We start from the raw sequence: 15,301 nt of genomic DNA on the forward strand, positions 1-15,301 counted from the left end.
ACCGCAGAACTATTCTGAAAATAGAAAGCTTTTAAGTAAATAATAACCTATCGCAAATTAGACTGCAATACATAAGGGGTGTTAGACAAATATGTTCTTTCAAAAGGTACAATTTCCTGATTTTAATTTTACTAAGCTCACACTTGACTTCTTCTCCTTGAAAAATATGTTGCAACAAAGCATTAAAAGCATTAACGTAATATGGCTAATTATTTCCTCATGTTCTTTTGTCACTAGTGGCTCAAAAAAAACAATAACAAGCAGTACAATGGATTTAATGATTTAAAATGTGTTTATATTCAAAATTACCCCTTTTTCATCCATTCACGATGGAGCATGACATTATACACAAGTGTTTAGTGTACATCCATACACCCTTTGGTGATAAAAACGGACACAACAGGGCTAGTTCACGGCAACTGACATTTGTACATCCAGTGTGGTGTAACCCAATGGAAAACACAACTTGTCTAGAGTAAAATGTAATCAAGTGTAATTTAATTGTTGTTAACAGGGATATTATATGTAGAATTACATGTGTCCTTTAGAAATAAAAGCCCCCTCATTTGTTCTTTGAGCAGGCTCACGATTAGGCAAACACATTCTGCTACCAAATAAAATTTGCACATGTCCAGTTACACAATACAAATTGCCGTCTTTAACACACACACACACACACACACACACACACACACACACACACACACACACACACACACACACACACACACACACACACACACACACACACACACACGTCAACAGAGTTTGGTCTTCAAGTCTGGACTTCAGGAAAACATCGCTCACAGTTCATCTCCATCCTTCCCTGAAGGGAACTAAAATTGCCTGCTTCCCACACGTGACAAAACCGCTTCGCTATGGTTTCACGAAAGTATCATACAAAATGATTTCAGTCACAATTAACTGCTGTGAAAAACAAACAAAACAAAAAAAGCTATATAGGACATCTGGTAGACATAAAGACATGTGTCCGTCTGCATCACGGCCGCCTCCTCCACGGTGGACGTGGATGGGATTCCTTGTGATGTCCCCAGCCTGTAAACCAGGCAGCCAATGGGAAGCCTCCGCAGGCCAGATGCCCCGCCCCGCGAGGCTGAAGGGCTCCAGCCTCCCTAGCGGCCCTTGTTCTTTTTGGCGTTGGCCTAAGAGCAGAGAGAGAGAGAGAGAGAGAGAGAGAGATGCTTAGCTCCTCGTTAGACATCAAAAGAGACGGGAGCAGATCAAGTGGTGGCCCACCGACAACATGGTGTTAGACGAATATATAAGGGCCACCCATTCCCACATTTTCTGCTGGTATTTTAACTCCAACACCCAACATTTCTGGCGATCTATCCTTCCAGTAATGAACTTTATACGCACACGCACACGCGGCTGCTCTCTTCTAGCCCCAGGCCGCTCCACTACGGCCCTCTCTAAATTACTTTCTCTGGCCGTTCTTACAGGTGCTTTTCCCATCACTTCCTGCAGAGGTCCAGCAGCCGGCGGTGAACTTTGATCATCTTAAGAACCATTTTACGGATTAACCTCAGACGACCAAAGGGGGTGGACGGTTGGTTCGGACCCCACAGCAGGAGTGTGTTATGGAAGAACATCGTATTGAGATAAGAGACTTTTTCAAGTAGAAAGTTTAAACTTTGATGTCGTTGTTTTTGGGGCATCTTCAGATCAGCGACTGGCAAAACTACTATCGCAATGTGAGAGTTAATCTAGTGAGATACCAATGCTAGTGAAAGACCATGTGACAATAGAGCACGTGTATAATTGCATTTCCATATACTGGTCTCTTCTGTGTGTTGAATTAAAACAAGCTTGTGTATTGTGTGAGTTCAGGCAGACATCCTTTGTACTTCCTACTGGATTCAGCAAGAGTGAAGAGAGCATGAGCGTCACTCTGATTGTCTTTGAACAACGTTAAGTATGTAAGTAAGTAACGCAGCCGTCATTTACGGTCCAGCCGAGGGAATAACTGGATGATCTCAAGAGGCTAGGGTGGCTCCGTCGGACGAGTAATGCCTCGTGATTGGTCAGCCATGTTGTACACTCCATTGGCCGTGTACTGAGCGGCGACAAAAAGTACCATAATAATCTCCCCCAATTGAATTGATTGACTTATGGATAACAATCCAATGACTATTGACCTGGTTAAAATCAAATCACGTATTGAGATCACCTTTAATACACACATTGTGGACCCCTACAGTGCATACACACAAGGCTAAGAGCCCTGGAGCATGATCTTAGCCAGGGACCACCGTGGGTGTGAGCGTACCTTGCTCCCTAGCTTGAGCGTGTCGATCTCCTCCCTCTGCTTGCTCAGCGTCTCGTTCATGCTACACAGGTGGTCGCTCATCATGCTGAGCTGGTCCTCGTAGCTCCGCTTGGTGGTGGTCAGCTCGTCCTGTCATCACCGGGGAGGCTTAGTGTCAGCGGGGCGGGGCGGGGGGGGGGTTTGAGTGTGGGATGGGACAGGCGTTGTGTTGGGACGAGGGGGAGAGGACCTACCTGCAGCCGTGTGATGTTCTGGTTGGCCACCTTCACCTCCTCGCTCAGGGCCTCGCGGGACTTCTCGGCGAGCGCTAAACGCTTGGCCAGCGCCCGGCACTACATTAGGAAAAAAAAAAAATGAATACAAAGTTTTTGTTCTCTGGCTGTATTCCAATGCATTACAGTCAGACAGGGATATTGATTAAAAAGGGAAAATACAGTTTTGGTTCTCCGGTGCCACAGACAACGCGTCATGCGGTCTGTTCCAGCAGCCGTGATTACAAGACGCAGATAACAGACATGTGGCAAAATGAGTCAGATGCACAACATCAGGGTGCAAATCGGAGTGCCATCCAGCCTCTGACTCATTCCTTCCAGACAATGCTGCAAATACATTTCCTCCTCAGACAATATAAGAGATCTTCACCGCTCCAACACCGCTGAACCAAGAGGATTGCAGTGCTTATAATAGTATATACTCTTTAATCATTTAGCCGACGCTTTTATCCAAAGTGACTCACCCATGGACGCCTAAAGGCAGCCTTTAGTTAGACTCCCGTTGCAATAGCCCTCACACTATCCTGTCCCCAACGACCCCTAAGGCGACCAAAGTGAGTCGGTGCGTTTCCTATAATTAGCCCCGTGTGTCCACCTCACGCCTGAGTCAATTGAGGAAGTGAGCGGCAATAGCCGTGGAAAGATAAGTCAGAGGAAGTCACAAGGTGGAAGGGGTTGTGGGTAGCAGCCTCCCCTGATTGGCTGCCAATTTGGGATCGTTTCCCCCCCCCCCCCCCGACACAGGGGCCCGTGTGAGCTGTGGCAGCAGTGCAGGCATGGGGTCACGGCCCCCCGGCTTGAAACAAACCTCACTGAGACAGAGCGGCAAGAGGGAGCCGGGGGCCCGACTCACCTCGGCGTGGAAGTGCACAGCCTTGCTGTCGGACACCTGCAGCTGAGAGGTGAGCTCTCCCACCCGGGCCATGTAATGGTCCTTGATCAGCTGCTCTCTGGACTCCTCGTCGCCGACCTGCACGCGCACGAGAGGAGGAAGGCTTCCTTAAAGAGGGTAGACACTGCAGTATTGTCTTTTCAGCAGAAAAAAAAAAAATCAAATCCCCATCGGTGTGAATCCTGTTTTGTCTGGCGTTCTTTCACTTACGTTCTCCGTGCTGAACGTCGTGGACAGCATGCCGACCTGGTGATGGAACAGAGCAGACAATGCCGTAGCGTCAGGGACGCAGACCAGGGTCATCAACCGCAACTAACCAGAGACGTTATTAAAGGATTTGGCCGGTTTGTTGAGCCCCCAGGTTAATTGTTGACGTTGTCAATCAGTTGGAAACAAAACCTCTTCCTACTTTTTGCCCCCGGGACTTACTGAAATGTCAAAATATCCAATGTTGTGCTAGCTAGCTCGTCAGTTAACTGAATAATATGAGGTTCTGAGTGCTGAATTCAATCCCCTTTTTATTTTAAGTGTATTTTATATATATTAAAAAAAGAGGAAGTGCAATCATAGAGATCTTAATCCTAGTGACAGACTTTTCTCTACAGCCCATGTTTACATATTTTTTTTATAATACAAAGATAAATTGACAAGATAGAACGAGTTAACACGTCCGTGTGTGTGGGTCCAGCCACACCTGACTGTCCTGAGACAGGCTGGAGAGGGAGCTTTGGCTGCATGTATAAATTCAGAGTCAGAAATAGATAATCATAGGTGAGGGGGAGAATTCAGCCCGAGTAGCCAAGACGATCAGTAGAGCTCTCTGTAAACAAGGCTCTTCTACAACCTTTCCGACGCATCAGCACAATGCACCACCGGATTGTGTTCAAACTACGCCCAGAGCGGGAGTGACAAGCCTCCCCTGTTCTGAAGCATGTGCGTGCATGCCCGCGCGCAGAGGAAGGGGGGGGGGGGGGGGGAACCGTCTCCAGAGGAGTTGAGCAGAGACTGGATATCGGAGAACCGACACACCGGGACAAGGAGGGGCGGTTACGCGGGGGTAGTCGTACCAGGCTGGTGCTCGTCGTGGGCTCCGTGCCGGAACCCTTTGGCACCACCTCCGCGTCCTCCTGGTCGTGCGCGGACGCGTCGGTCGGGGCTACGGCCATCGCCGGGGCCGCACCGGAGACCGGGGCCCCCCGGGCGGCGGCGGCCAGCTGGGCCTCCAGCTCCCCGATGCGCTGGCTCTCCTTCTCCAGCCGCACCTTGCCCAGCTGGGCCTCCAGCAGCCAGTGCTCCTTCTCCTGCTCCAGGCGGGCGATCTTGTCCTGGCTCTGGTGCACCTGCAGGGGGTCACAGGGAGGAGACGGGGAGGAGAGACACGGGGAGGGTTGTAGTATTTTTTAAAGGGATTTTAGCCATTTAAAACCCTCTCTTTCAGGTTGGTCTGGTGGTTACGTGTTCCCTGTTGAAGGGTTCTGGGTTCGAGAGCTAATATCCACAGTTTAACTGAATTATGAAAAAAAGAAAAGAATCTGTCAAAATGCAGAGATTGTGATTTTCTCTTCTCGAGTAAATAAACCCCATGGAGGGAATGACATTTAGCATGGGACGGCATCTGGACTAAAGCTGCATGCGGGGTTAGGGCACTGGCAGGTCACCGGTGAGATTTTGCGCCTCAGGGAGGAAGTCCAGACTAAGGGGTTGTGTTCTTTTGAGTGCAATTGTGAATCAATGAACCATGTTTGAGCAACAGAATGAGCTTGATGTCGAGGAGGGGCTGCGGGGGGGTCAGACCTGCTGCGTGAGGCCCTCCCGGCTCTCTGTGGAGCTGGTCAGCACACGCCGGTTACCCAGAGCCTCCTTATATGGCACCGACTGCGGCCTCGGCTGGAACCAACACAAGCATACCGATCAACACACAGAGCAGACACGCACATACAGTAGTTCTGAATGTTATTCACCACTTTTTTCGGTCTGAAAATGTATTGCCGACCCCGACTGCTTGTATTTTGTTTGTTGCATCAGCTTCAACACATTGTTTAACACCGTCAACATCTGCCAGCTATATCATTTGTGTCATTCATTAGTTTGCTGCTAAGCACTTAAATATTAACAGCTGCTTTCGGCTGGACAATGGGGCCTGTGTGTTTGTACACAAACTACAATATTGTTGGTACTGCCACTCCGTTTGAATAAGCAACTATTCGGAACACCCTGCCAATATACCGACAGCCTGGCGTATCCTTTTAATAGCAAAACAGCATCATCAAATATCTACAGCTCATACATCAGCAGGCTCCTGCAACCCCATATGCACAGGGTTCCCGAGGTTGCGAACCACCGCACTAATACGCGTGCTGAACCCCAGCGACATGCACACCTTGACATATAACATGATCACACAGACCCTTTGAATGGCGTGGAGGTAGCACGCAGCTTTCTTCTTGTTAGCCAGCATGCTCTCGGCCTGCAAGGGGTCAAGGGTCGTCGTGCCTCCTCTGGGCCCGTAGCCCGGCGACGACGTGAAGAAGTCCAGGTTGTTGCTGAAAAAGGTAGCGATCTGCAGAACAGCCAAACAGAAAACACCCCATTGACAGACACCATGAGCAGGTCAACACAATAGAGGTGCTCCTCTAGAGAGATGGCACACCAATAGGCAAAGTCTCTCCAGTGGTGTGTAGCGCGTTAGGAATGGAATTGAACCATTCCTTCTTTTCCATAATGAGAGAGCAGACTCATACACCGAAGTGTATGAGTCTTCAAGTAGCAGTTCAAGGGCGGGCCCCTTGATTTCAACATGGCCGGGAGGAGCGAGTTAATAATAATAATAATAATAATAATAATAATAATAATAATAATAATAATACAGATAATTGAGAGAGACGAGAGAATGAGTGTAGCTTCCGCTTAACACAGATAAATGTAGTCGGTAGGTCAATTAAGGTTAATCGTCTTTGATTCTCCTTAAATAGCCCAAGAGAAAAGGTTGTGCGGACAAAGGAAATGGGATTGGTTTGGTAACGGAGAAACTCTCCAGGTGGAAGACGAATGGAGCCCCTGGAGATGCTGCCTCTGCCCCCCGGTGGCCATACCTTGCTAGTGCTGTTGGTGAGTGAAACCAGGGACCCCAACAGGCACTCGGTGGTGGTGCGCAGCTTCTCCGTGACATTGGACAGCTCGACCTCCAAGCTGGCCTTCTGGCTGTAGTGCTTTGACATCTCTGCACGCACGCACACGCACACACACACACACACACACACACACACACACACACACACACACACACACACACACACACACACACACACACACACACACATTAAAATATCCACTTGAGTAGGGAGGGGGCGGTTTATTTCAGGGACACATCCAGTGACGGGATGCCAAAATGACCCGCCGGCGCGCACACGGGGGCGGGGGGATCCGAGTATAAATGAAGTGCTCTTAGTTACCCATGACAAACCGCAGGACACTAAGCCTGGTTTGAGCCGGGCGCCATTATAAGAAGGGTGAGCAGAGAGCCTGGCGCTGCCACAGCTGCTGCTGGGGAAGGAAGGGAGGACCACCTCCACACATGATGCAGCACCCCCCCCACCACTGTGTAAGAGGCTTAGCCCTTCCAGGTAATCACCCCCACCACGACTACACTCGTCACCTGAACATGATTGGCTGGAACTGAAAGGGGAGGCGGCGAACGGTGAGAGGAGGATTAAGTCGCATTGCGTATGGCATGGGACAACTGTGTAGTGAGTGAGTGAGTGAGTGAGTGAGTGAGTGTGTGAGTGTGTGTGTGTGTGTGTGTCACCCCCACCTTTAACAGCATCCTGAAGGCTGTGCAGGCAGGCGGCCAGCTGGGTGAAGACAGCAGACATGCTGGTCTGTGGCAGGGCGCCCTGCCGAACGCCTGAGTCATAGGAAATGAAACGATAGGACACTCTACCCCATCAGACTCTTAGAAAGTGGAAAAGAGTGTAATAGCTTGGGTGTTCAGGCTAGGGCGGCGCCTTGGCATAGGAAATGGATTTGGAAATTGGATTTGATAAATGCGGCCTATAAAGCCCGTAAGACTGTGATTAAGGTCTTATAAATAAAATGGACCAGACTTGATTTGACTTAAATAGAAAATGTATGCATTTATGCAAGAAATAAAAAAAAAGTGCATCTGAAAACAGACGCAGCCAGTACTCACTGGGTAAGGCCAAAAGTTTTATATAGTTGCTAAGCTTGTCAAACTGCGTCGTGATGCACGTCACGTCACACTGGAGCTCGCGGTTCTTGGCAGTAAGGGCGGCGGTGCAGAAAGGTGCGTGGCACTCCTCTTCAAGGCTGGGGGGAGAGGGAGAGACAGACAGAGGGGGGGAGGGTGACCCACAAGAAACGCGTTCAAAACAATTCTCAACTCTGAGATCACAAACTATGGGGGGGGGGGGAAACCATGGATGCCTGAAAGACAGGATTTTGTAGCTCATTGCAGGCTACAAAAGATATATGCAGCAGCAATTTATGCTTCTTTTGGAAACGTTTGAAGAAGAAGAGAGGGAAAAAAACACTGGCTATCTAATTTCTAATTGGTTAAATAGCTGTGAAATTTCACATATTGCTATAATCAGAGCGAAATATAAACAATACAAACACATATTGCATGATTACACATCAAATGATGTGCTAAAAACGTTTAGTAACACACATAATAATTTCATTTCCATTAACGGTGAAGAGGTCAAATTGGTTAAACCAGAGTTCTGAAATGACACCCGAATTTCCGAACTGCAAGTCGCAGCTCGTTGATTCCGAGTGCCCTTGAACGCAGCGTTTCTGCTCCACACAGACATGGTGAGTGCTCACCTTTTCAGCTGGTAAGGCAGAATCTTCTGCAGGAAGTGAGAGTACGCGGAGAAGTGATCGGCAAAGAGCTTCAGCTTTCCTGCAGTCTCCTTTCGGTGTCAACAGAGCACAGGTTACAACAACAAGAGAGTTGGTATATTATAATTAGATGTTTTGTATTTTTGCAATTACACACAAGGAATGTGGAGGTTTACATGTTCAAAGTAGCAAGTATTTCACTTCTTCCCACTCCTTTTCAAATATGTAATAATTGCATTTTCGGTTCACAGTTGTTTGATTACTGTTTATTAGTTGGAAACAAATCAAATCAAAATCCAATCCGTGTTCCCAGGGTCCATCAAGCGGCTCCATCCCAGCGTATGAACCCCACTCACCAGCACGGTGACCGTGTCCTCCGTGATGCTCTGGTGCAGTTGCAGCAAGCCTTCCTCTAGGGGGCGCACATAGGCTGCATTCTCATGCAGATACTGGGAAAACTAGACGTGGGGGGCAGAGAGCGATCGAATTGAGGTGGGACAATGACAGCCCTGTTCATATACGTAAGCAGCATGCGTGTGCGTGTGTCTTGATGATCGGCCTCTCATGTATGTGTGTGTGTATGTGAGACCTTCTGGTTCAGCGGGGAGATGGCCTCGATGGACGAGTCGCGGGGGTATATGTGGACCCTCTGCTCCGTGTAGGAGTGGAAGTTGAGCAGCGCGGCCACCAGGCCCTGCACCAAGCCCAGCGCCTGGCCCGCCAAGTCACGAGCCTTCAGCTGGAGCCCACACACACACACAAAACATCAGAGGTGCGCAACACGCGACAATTCCCCATATAAACCGTACACAGGGGCTGTGGTGAGTCATGACTGACTCGCCCATATTGCCCAGCCCATGAGGCTGAAAGACATGATGTGATGCCAGATGTGATGCCAGAAAGACATCACGATATAACATGATCATATTGATCGATATCGATTACTATTGATAATTCTAATGACCTAAAAAGACTAGGAATTACCATGCTGGAAATAAACACTTCTGTTTAACACTTAATATGACCTTCCACTGTTCTTCATTGATAAATACTCCAATGTCGACACAACAATGAAAAACACTCAAATATTGTAAATAAGTATGGAACCGTGTTTGTGCAACAAACCCAGCAGCTAGATTCAGTGGTCCAGTCTCTTATCGATAACGTGTTTTATATTGACATTGATCAAAAGTCTATCACAATACGATAATGTATTGATTTATTGCCCAGGCCTAGTCATGACATCATTTTTGTTTCACGTATGGCGACCGTACATTTGGTCGAGAGTGGTGGATCGCTCACCTGGTGCCTTCGATTGTGCGCTGGAACGTTCAGGCTGTTGTAGTCGCTAAATTCTACAAAGAGGAGGAGGAGGAGGAGGAGGGGGGGGCAACTCTTAACATATTTTGTACTTGCATTGCAATATTTACATCCAAGAGTAACTGCTTCAGAGGATGCAATCGCTGACTGGTGTTTAGGGACATTAAAACCCCCCCGTTAAAACAGCATGCACTAGGCCAGCAGGGAGGTGAGCAGGGGCAGACTCACTGGTGTCGTTAAAGGGCACTTTCTCCTGGATGACACTGCTGCTCTGCTTCAGCTGCCTGCTCAGCTCAGACTGGCATCGCCGCAACTGCTGCTGACTACACAGGGGAGGAGGGGCATGGAGGACACACAGGTGGTCAGACTCGTGACAGAGGGCATTGATGCCCTTAATGCCCTTGATGCGCACGTCATCGTACACCAATGCTAGCACATTATCAGCCGTTTGCCCGACCGACCCACAATGCACCAACGTGGTGCATAGGTTATTATTAACGCTAGGAGGATTGATTGATGCAAGTAATCAATGGATTAAACAGCATCCCAATCATTTAAACATCTGACTACTGTAAAAAGACTGTAGCAAAGGACGTCCAAACACTACATCACAAAATCACCAAAAACAAACTGTAAATATCAAGGCACACAAACTAATATATCATATAAAATGTGATAGTGATTTCCGATAAGACGCCCTCTGGAGGCTAAAACGGCTGCCAGGGCTGTTTCTGTATTAAATCAACTGGTAACAAACAGGAAGACCAACCACTCTTCTGCTCGCATCCTGCACTCTTTAGATTCATGCTCCAAAGTCTGGCCTTTCGTCTGCAAATGACACACACACACACGCACGCACACACACACAGATACACACAGACACACATGCACAGACTCAGTGACCTGGGACAGTTGGAGCAGATCACATAAAAAGGCTTGCCTCCACCCTCTCCACAAAGCTAAAAGATGGAAACTTAGGGCAGCAACAAGTAATCATTCATATTTTACAAGATGAGATTTGCACATGTTTTGCTTTGTATCCTATATCATTAGCAAATAACTCAAAGAGTGTGTTTAACCTCAAACTTTGATAAATAGTGTAGTGAATCTCAGTTTGCGGATAAGGGCGATTATAATAAGAGGGTGTGCATTCTTTCAATACAATCATGTTTTGGAGACTTGGTTTTTGAGGTTGTTTCCCTGTTTGAAAACTAAAAGTAGGCCAACACTCTTTCGGAGACAGCTGGTATCCAAAACTTGCGGTACAACTGCCTTCCATCACGCTATCAAGAGCAACGTATTGTCAGGTACTGCAGAGCAGGTAAACATCGGCTTGTAGCACCGACTGCTATCAAGATGATTGATCTATAAATAATAATCTCTGTAGGGAGTCTATGAATGTGTAGTTTACCACTAGGAATGCAATAAGAGGTCTGCTTGTTCAGAAATGTTAATAGGCTGTTCCCTCTGCCTTTTTCCTACATCATGAACACTGACCATCTTGACTATGACAGAGATGCCCGATCTTTCTTAGGCTACAGCTGTCAAAAATCGACTTTGGTGCGATTGAGATCAATGGCGCTGTTTTTGCAGAACGGAACTACTTACTGGCATCTTATACAATACAGGCCAGTAATGTACCGTAGTCTTCAAAAGGGAGGGGTGGGGGGGTTTCAGTTTGTGGAACTGCTAGTTGCTATTCAATTCTACACACTGCACCCTTCAAACAAACAAAAAACATCACAATTGAAGCATCATTCTCCGGCACTCACCTCCATCCGGGCCTTGTCGGTCTGCAGTCTCTCCACGGCGTCTGCGTACTTGGCGTTGAGGCAGTCCACCACCGCCTGGTGCTGGGCGGACTGGCTCTCCAGCTGCTCCAGACGCGCCCGCATCTGGTCCTCCTGTTGCCGGTGCTGCTCACCGGCCTCGTAGAACTGGAGCCGGGACACAGTGGGGAAATAAACAACAACACCAACCACAACATGACCAAAACAATACCAGAAAGCATCCAAATAAGAGCACACCCAAACGTTGCATCACCCAGCGGAACAACACACATTTATACTATTGAGTTGTTTTAACAGACGCTTTAATCTAAATAAAACAGTGTTTTTCTTTCCATATGAAAGTCACTATGAGCAGATAGGGGTAAGGCATCTTGCATAAATGATGCCGGTAGACTGTGTACATTGTTTTGACCATTGTTCTCAACTGTCAAAGCTTTATATAAAAGATTCAGAAAGAAACCCCCCCATGAATAATTTAAGTTAAGCGGTGGAGGGCTGCCGACCTGAATGTGAAGCCTCTCGTTTTCCTGGATCTTCTTCTGCAGGTCCTCGTCGAAGACGCTCTGGGTCTGCAAGCCCTGCTGCGAGGGAGAGTCTCCTTTACTCTGCAGGGCCGAGACAGAGCCGACATCATGAAGTCAACGGGAACTCATTAGTTCCATCCTAACCAATGTTATTACAGACCATTCAAAAAGTACTTCAGGTATCCATAAAGTACCGGCCGTAACTACTGAACAAGGTTTTAGAGAGCCGCAGTCAGTTTAACACGGCTCCTGTTACATGAGAAGGGCTGTCTAGAAATCATGACGCACTCTTGATCATTACAAATGCGGAAGAATCATTGAAAGGATCTTTAGTCTCTAAATGATGATGAACTTTGCCCCTCAACGGCGCAACGCTTAAAAGATTATTCGATTGAAACGTTCAAAAATGAACTACAATTATAAACAGACGAAGAAGAAGAAGAAGAAATAACAGTTTTGACGTTATCTCAAAGACACCTATTGTGCTGCAGAGATATTCACTTAAGTTAGCACCGTCAATCATGCCATAAGTACACTGAAAATGGGTGGTCCCCACAACTTTCTGGAAACACGCTGCCACTTATTTTCTGAGTGACTGATTCGACAGTTGGCCAAATCTTTCACGTTTACATCTGTAACAAAACAACAACAATAACACTCTCCAGCTATCGGGGGGTGCTTACCTTGCCCTTTTTGCTCTTGGCTTCACTGGTGACCAGCTCCTCCTGCAGCAGCTCCACCCTCTTGGCCAGCTGCTGGTTCCTGAAGCTCAGGCTGTCCATCTCCTGCTCCACCTTCCTCAGGCTCTGGTCCCGCTGCTTCAGCTGGTCCTGAAGTGGAGGTCGGTGGTGTTGGTGGTGTTGACGTTGATAACAAACAACAATAACTCTAATCTAAGCTTATTTGTGTCTGTTGAGTAACGGTTCAGGTCTAGGTTTGTATTTAGCCAATACCTTCTGATTTATTTGACCATATTTATATAGACCTAAAGCAGAACCTTAAGTCTCAATAACTAATCTACACATATTTGTGTCTATTGAGACTTAAGGTTATGGTTTAGGTTTGTATTCATCCAATACTTCTACTACTTATACATATTATTATATATTTGACCTTTCACCTACATGATAACAAGCACCTCTAGCACTGCAGCATCCCACACTGAACAATTAAATATAATACAGGCAACTTCCTACTAACTAGTCAATGCACATTGTTCATGTACCTTTAGCGAGGCCGAGTTGGCCTGCTCATCCACCACTCCCTTCTTCAGCACCTGGTTCTGGGCTCGGAGCTGGTGAAACAGAAATGACTGTTGAATTGGCTGTTCCCCATGAAGAGGTGTATGTACGACATAGGGCAATAGTGCACTACAAACATGAAGTGACAAAATAAGATAGTGCGAACGTTTTGCAAAATCAACAGCAAAAGGGCCGCAGGTTGACTGGACATGGGGTTAATGTGCACTCAAAACCATGAAAACAAACATTTTCAAACGTGGCAAAATCAACAGTTTTCGGTCCACAGGTTAGCTACTTGAGAAGTTTATTTTACAATACAAAAAATAAACATGGACTTAGAAAGTATACAATTATTTATCAGTTTCAGGGTTATTGGTGGAACTGTTTTCTCCAGCTTAAACACATTCTACATAAAAACCAGCACACACTGGACCAATGCAGTGTCAGCACTTCCTGAACAGAGAAGTCGGGTGAATAGCGAGGGAATTGCCGACAGACCCCGTGCTGTCAGGTGACTCACTGGGTCGACACAACTCAGCACTATACCATGTCTTTATGAACGTTCAGTACATTATATGACGACTATTCTGTCTATAATTATATATACAAGGCCGATGTCCAATGCATGGTGACTTGGTTGTGAGTACTGACCATGGTAACTTACCATTATAACATGCCACCGCTACAACCATGGCGTTATCCCATTATCCAACCTGGTTATTTATGGAAATCGATAAGATCCTTTCGTGTTTTATCAACTGCAGAAGTCATTTCCATGTTTGTTTGGTTGTTTTCGTGTTAAGTGTGTAACTGCATAGGCCCCATGACGGCGGACATGCATGCGCGTCAAAACATGATGCGTACCATGCACGATCACTCACACACACACACACACACACACACACACACACACACACACACACACACACACACACACACACACACACACACACACACACACACACACACACCACTTTTTCTTTACCTTGGAGTACTCCTGCGCTAACTTGCTGTACTTGGCCTGGAGGTCCGCCGCCATGGTTACAGGAGACGTCAGTCACCGTCTTAAAGATTGATCGCCCACGGGCGAAGGGTCTCGCGCTGGGCGGTCGGCGTCTCCTCGCGCTCCGCGTTTCCCTGACAGCGGCTTTAAAAGCGGCCGTTGGACCGAGCGATGCTAACGCTAACGATCATGTCCTCCCGACTGGCTGCTTCGTGGTCTGTTGCCGTTGGTCGTCGATACATTGTGACAGCGGCACGGTGCCTGCCCGGTCGTGATTATCCTAAAGCCGGATATTATGATGCGATAGCCGAAGCATCGCGACATGGAACAACAAACGTAACACCAAGCGAGCTGATTAGCAACCGTTTAGCCGCCGCCGGACTCGTAGCACAGCGGTAGCAGAGCGTCTGCTACAAGCTCGGGCTGACGACGGGCCGGGCTGGTGCACACCGTCGGCCAGATCACATGGAGTCAACAGCCGAGGCGGTTGCAATAGGAGAACACCATTGACACTTTCTCCCCGTCAACGTAAAAACACTTTCTTTTTTTTAATCCGCATCTGATGCCCCGTCGGAAACCTCTGACCCAGACAGCAACATCACCCAATCAAGGGGTTCAAAGTGTGCCGCCGTCGAAGCCACTGTGGCCCTCTAGCGGCCGGAGGCCAGAGAACATGAGGACGCCTGTTAACATTAATATTAACAATCTATTTAAAACGGACTAAACCGAATTAAAGCTTAAAGCTAAAGATCGAATATTAAAAGTAACTCATATTTGAGGAACACAATGCATTCCATTATGAGTTATATATCAATATAATAATTATATATGGATAGAGTAATTAGTAACATAGATTTTCACCTCATTGATCAGTTGGTTTTCAACAAGCTAACTCAGAAGTGGGTCACATACTGCCATAATGGGTAGAAATTGGGATTCACCCTTAAAATGACCTCATCAAGCATTCCTCAGCATAGAAATGAGATTCAATGTTTCTACCCATTGTCTCAAGTTATGACTCAATTTCAATTTATAGGGATGCATACATATTGTATTATATCATCTTTAAACGCAATAAAAATATACAATAAGGGATTATCACAGAC

General features: G+C 47.1%; 1 protein-coding gene across 2 annotated transcripts; it reads right to left on the reverse strand.

The window, feature by feature from the left end:
* Positions 1-282: 282 nt before the first annotated feature.
* Positions 283-14,778, reverse strand: ppp1r21 (protein phosphatase 1, regulatory subunit 21). Of its 2 annotated transcripts, none has more exons than XM_084470084.1 (22): positions 14,178-14,778; positions 13,177-13,245; positions 12,635-12,781; positions 11,931-12,008; positions 11,410-11,574; positions 10,407-10,465; positions 9,866-9,960; positions 9,620-9,672; positions 8,907-9,056; positions 8,674-8,775; positions 8,300-8,388; positions 7,644-7,780; positions 7,266-7,358; positions 6,547-6,674; positions 5,862-6,014; positions 5,249-5,341; positions 4,522-4,794; positions 3,665-3,700; positions 3,416-3,532; positions 2,524-2,622; positions 2,291-2,419; positions 283-1,163 (listed from the first exon to the last, which is right to left on the reverse strand). In XM_084470084.1, exons 1-22 carry the CDS (start codon positions 14,229-14,231, stop codon positions 1,134-1,136), a joined length of 2,349 nt encoding a protein of 782 aa, XP_084326210.1. In that variant the 5' UTR covers positions 14,232-14,778; the 3' UTR covers positions 283-1,133. The 2 variants fall into 2 exon arrangements, with proteins under 2 accessions (XP_084326210.1, XP_084326209.1); XM_084470083.1 differs by having other exon boundaries at positions 11,931-12,032.
* Between the last annotated feature and the right edge of the window lie 523 nt (positions 14,779-15,301).

Source organism: Micromesistius poutassou (genome assembly GCF_964030765.1).
Source record: "Micromesistius poutassou genome assembly, chromosome: 7".
Lineage (NCBI taxonomy): Eukaryota > Metazoa > Chordata > Actinopteri > Gadiformes > Gadidae > Micromesistius > Micromesistius poutassou.

Bases quoted from the DNA above. Each gene is read 5' to 3' on its own strand.
- ppp1r21 (XM_084470083.1), bottom strand. From the start codon at position 14,231: ATGGCGGCGGACCTCCAGGCCAAGTACAGCAAGTTAGCGCAGGAGTAC. The intron at 7,359-7,643 runs GTGAGTACTGGC...CCTATGACTCAG, and splicing joins AAAACTTTTGGCCTTACCCA to GCGTTCGGCAGGGCGCCCTG. The intron at 4,795-5,248 runs GTCTGACCCCCC...GACCCCCTGCAG, and splicing joins GGGAGGGCCTCACGCAGCAG to GTGCACCAGAGCCAGGACAA.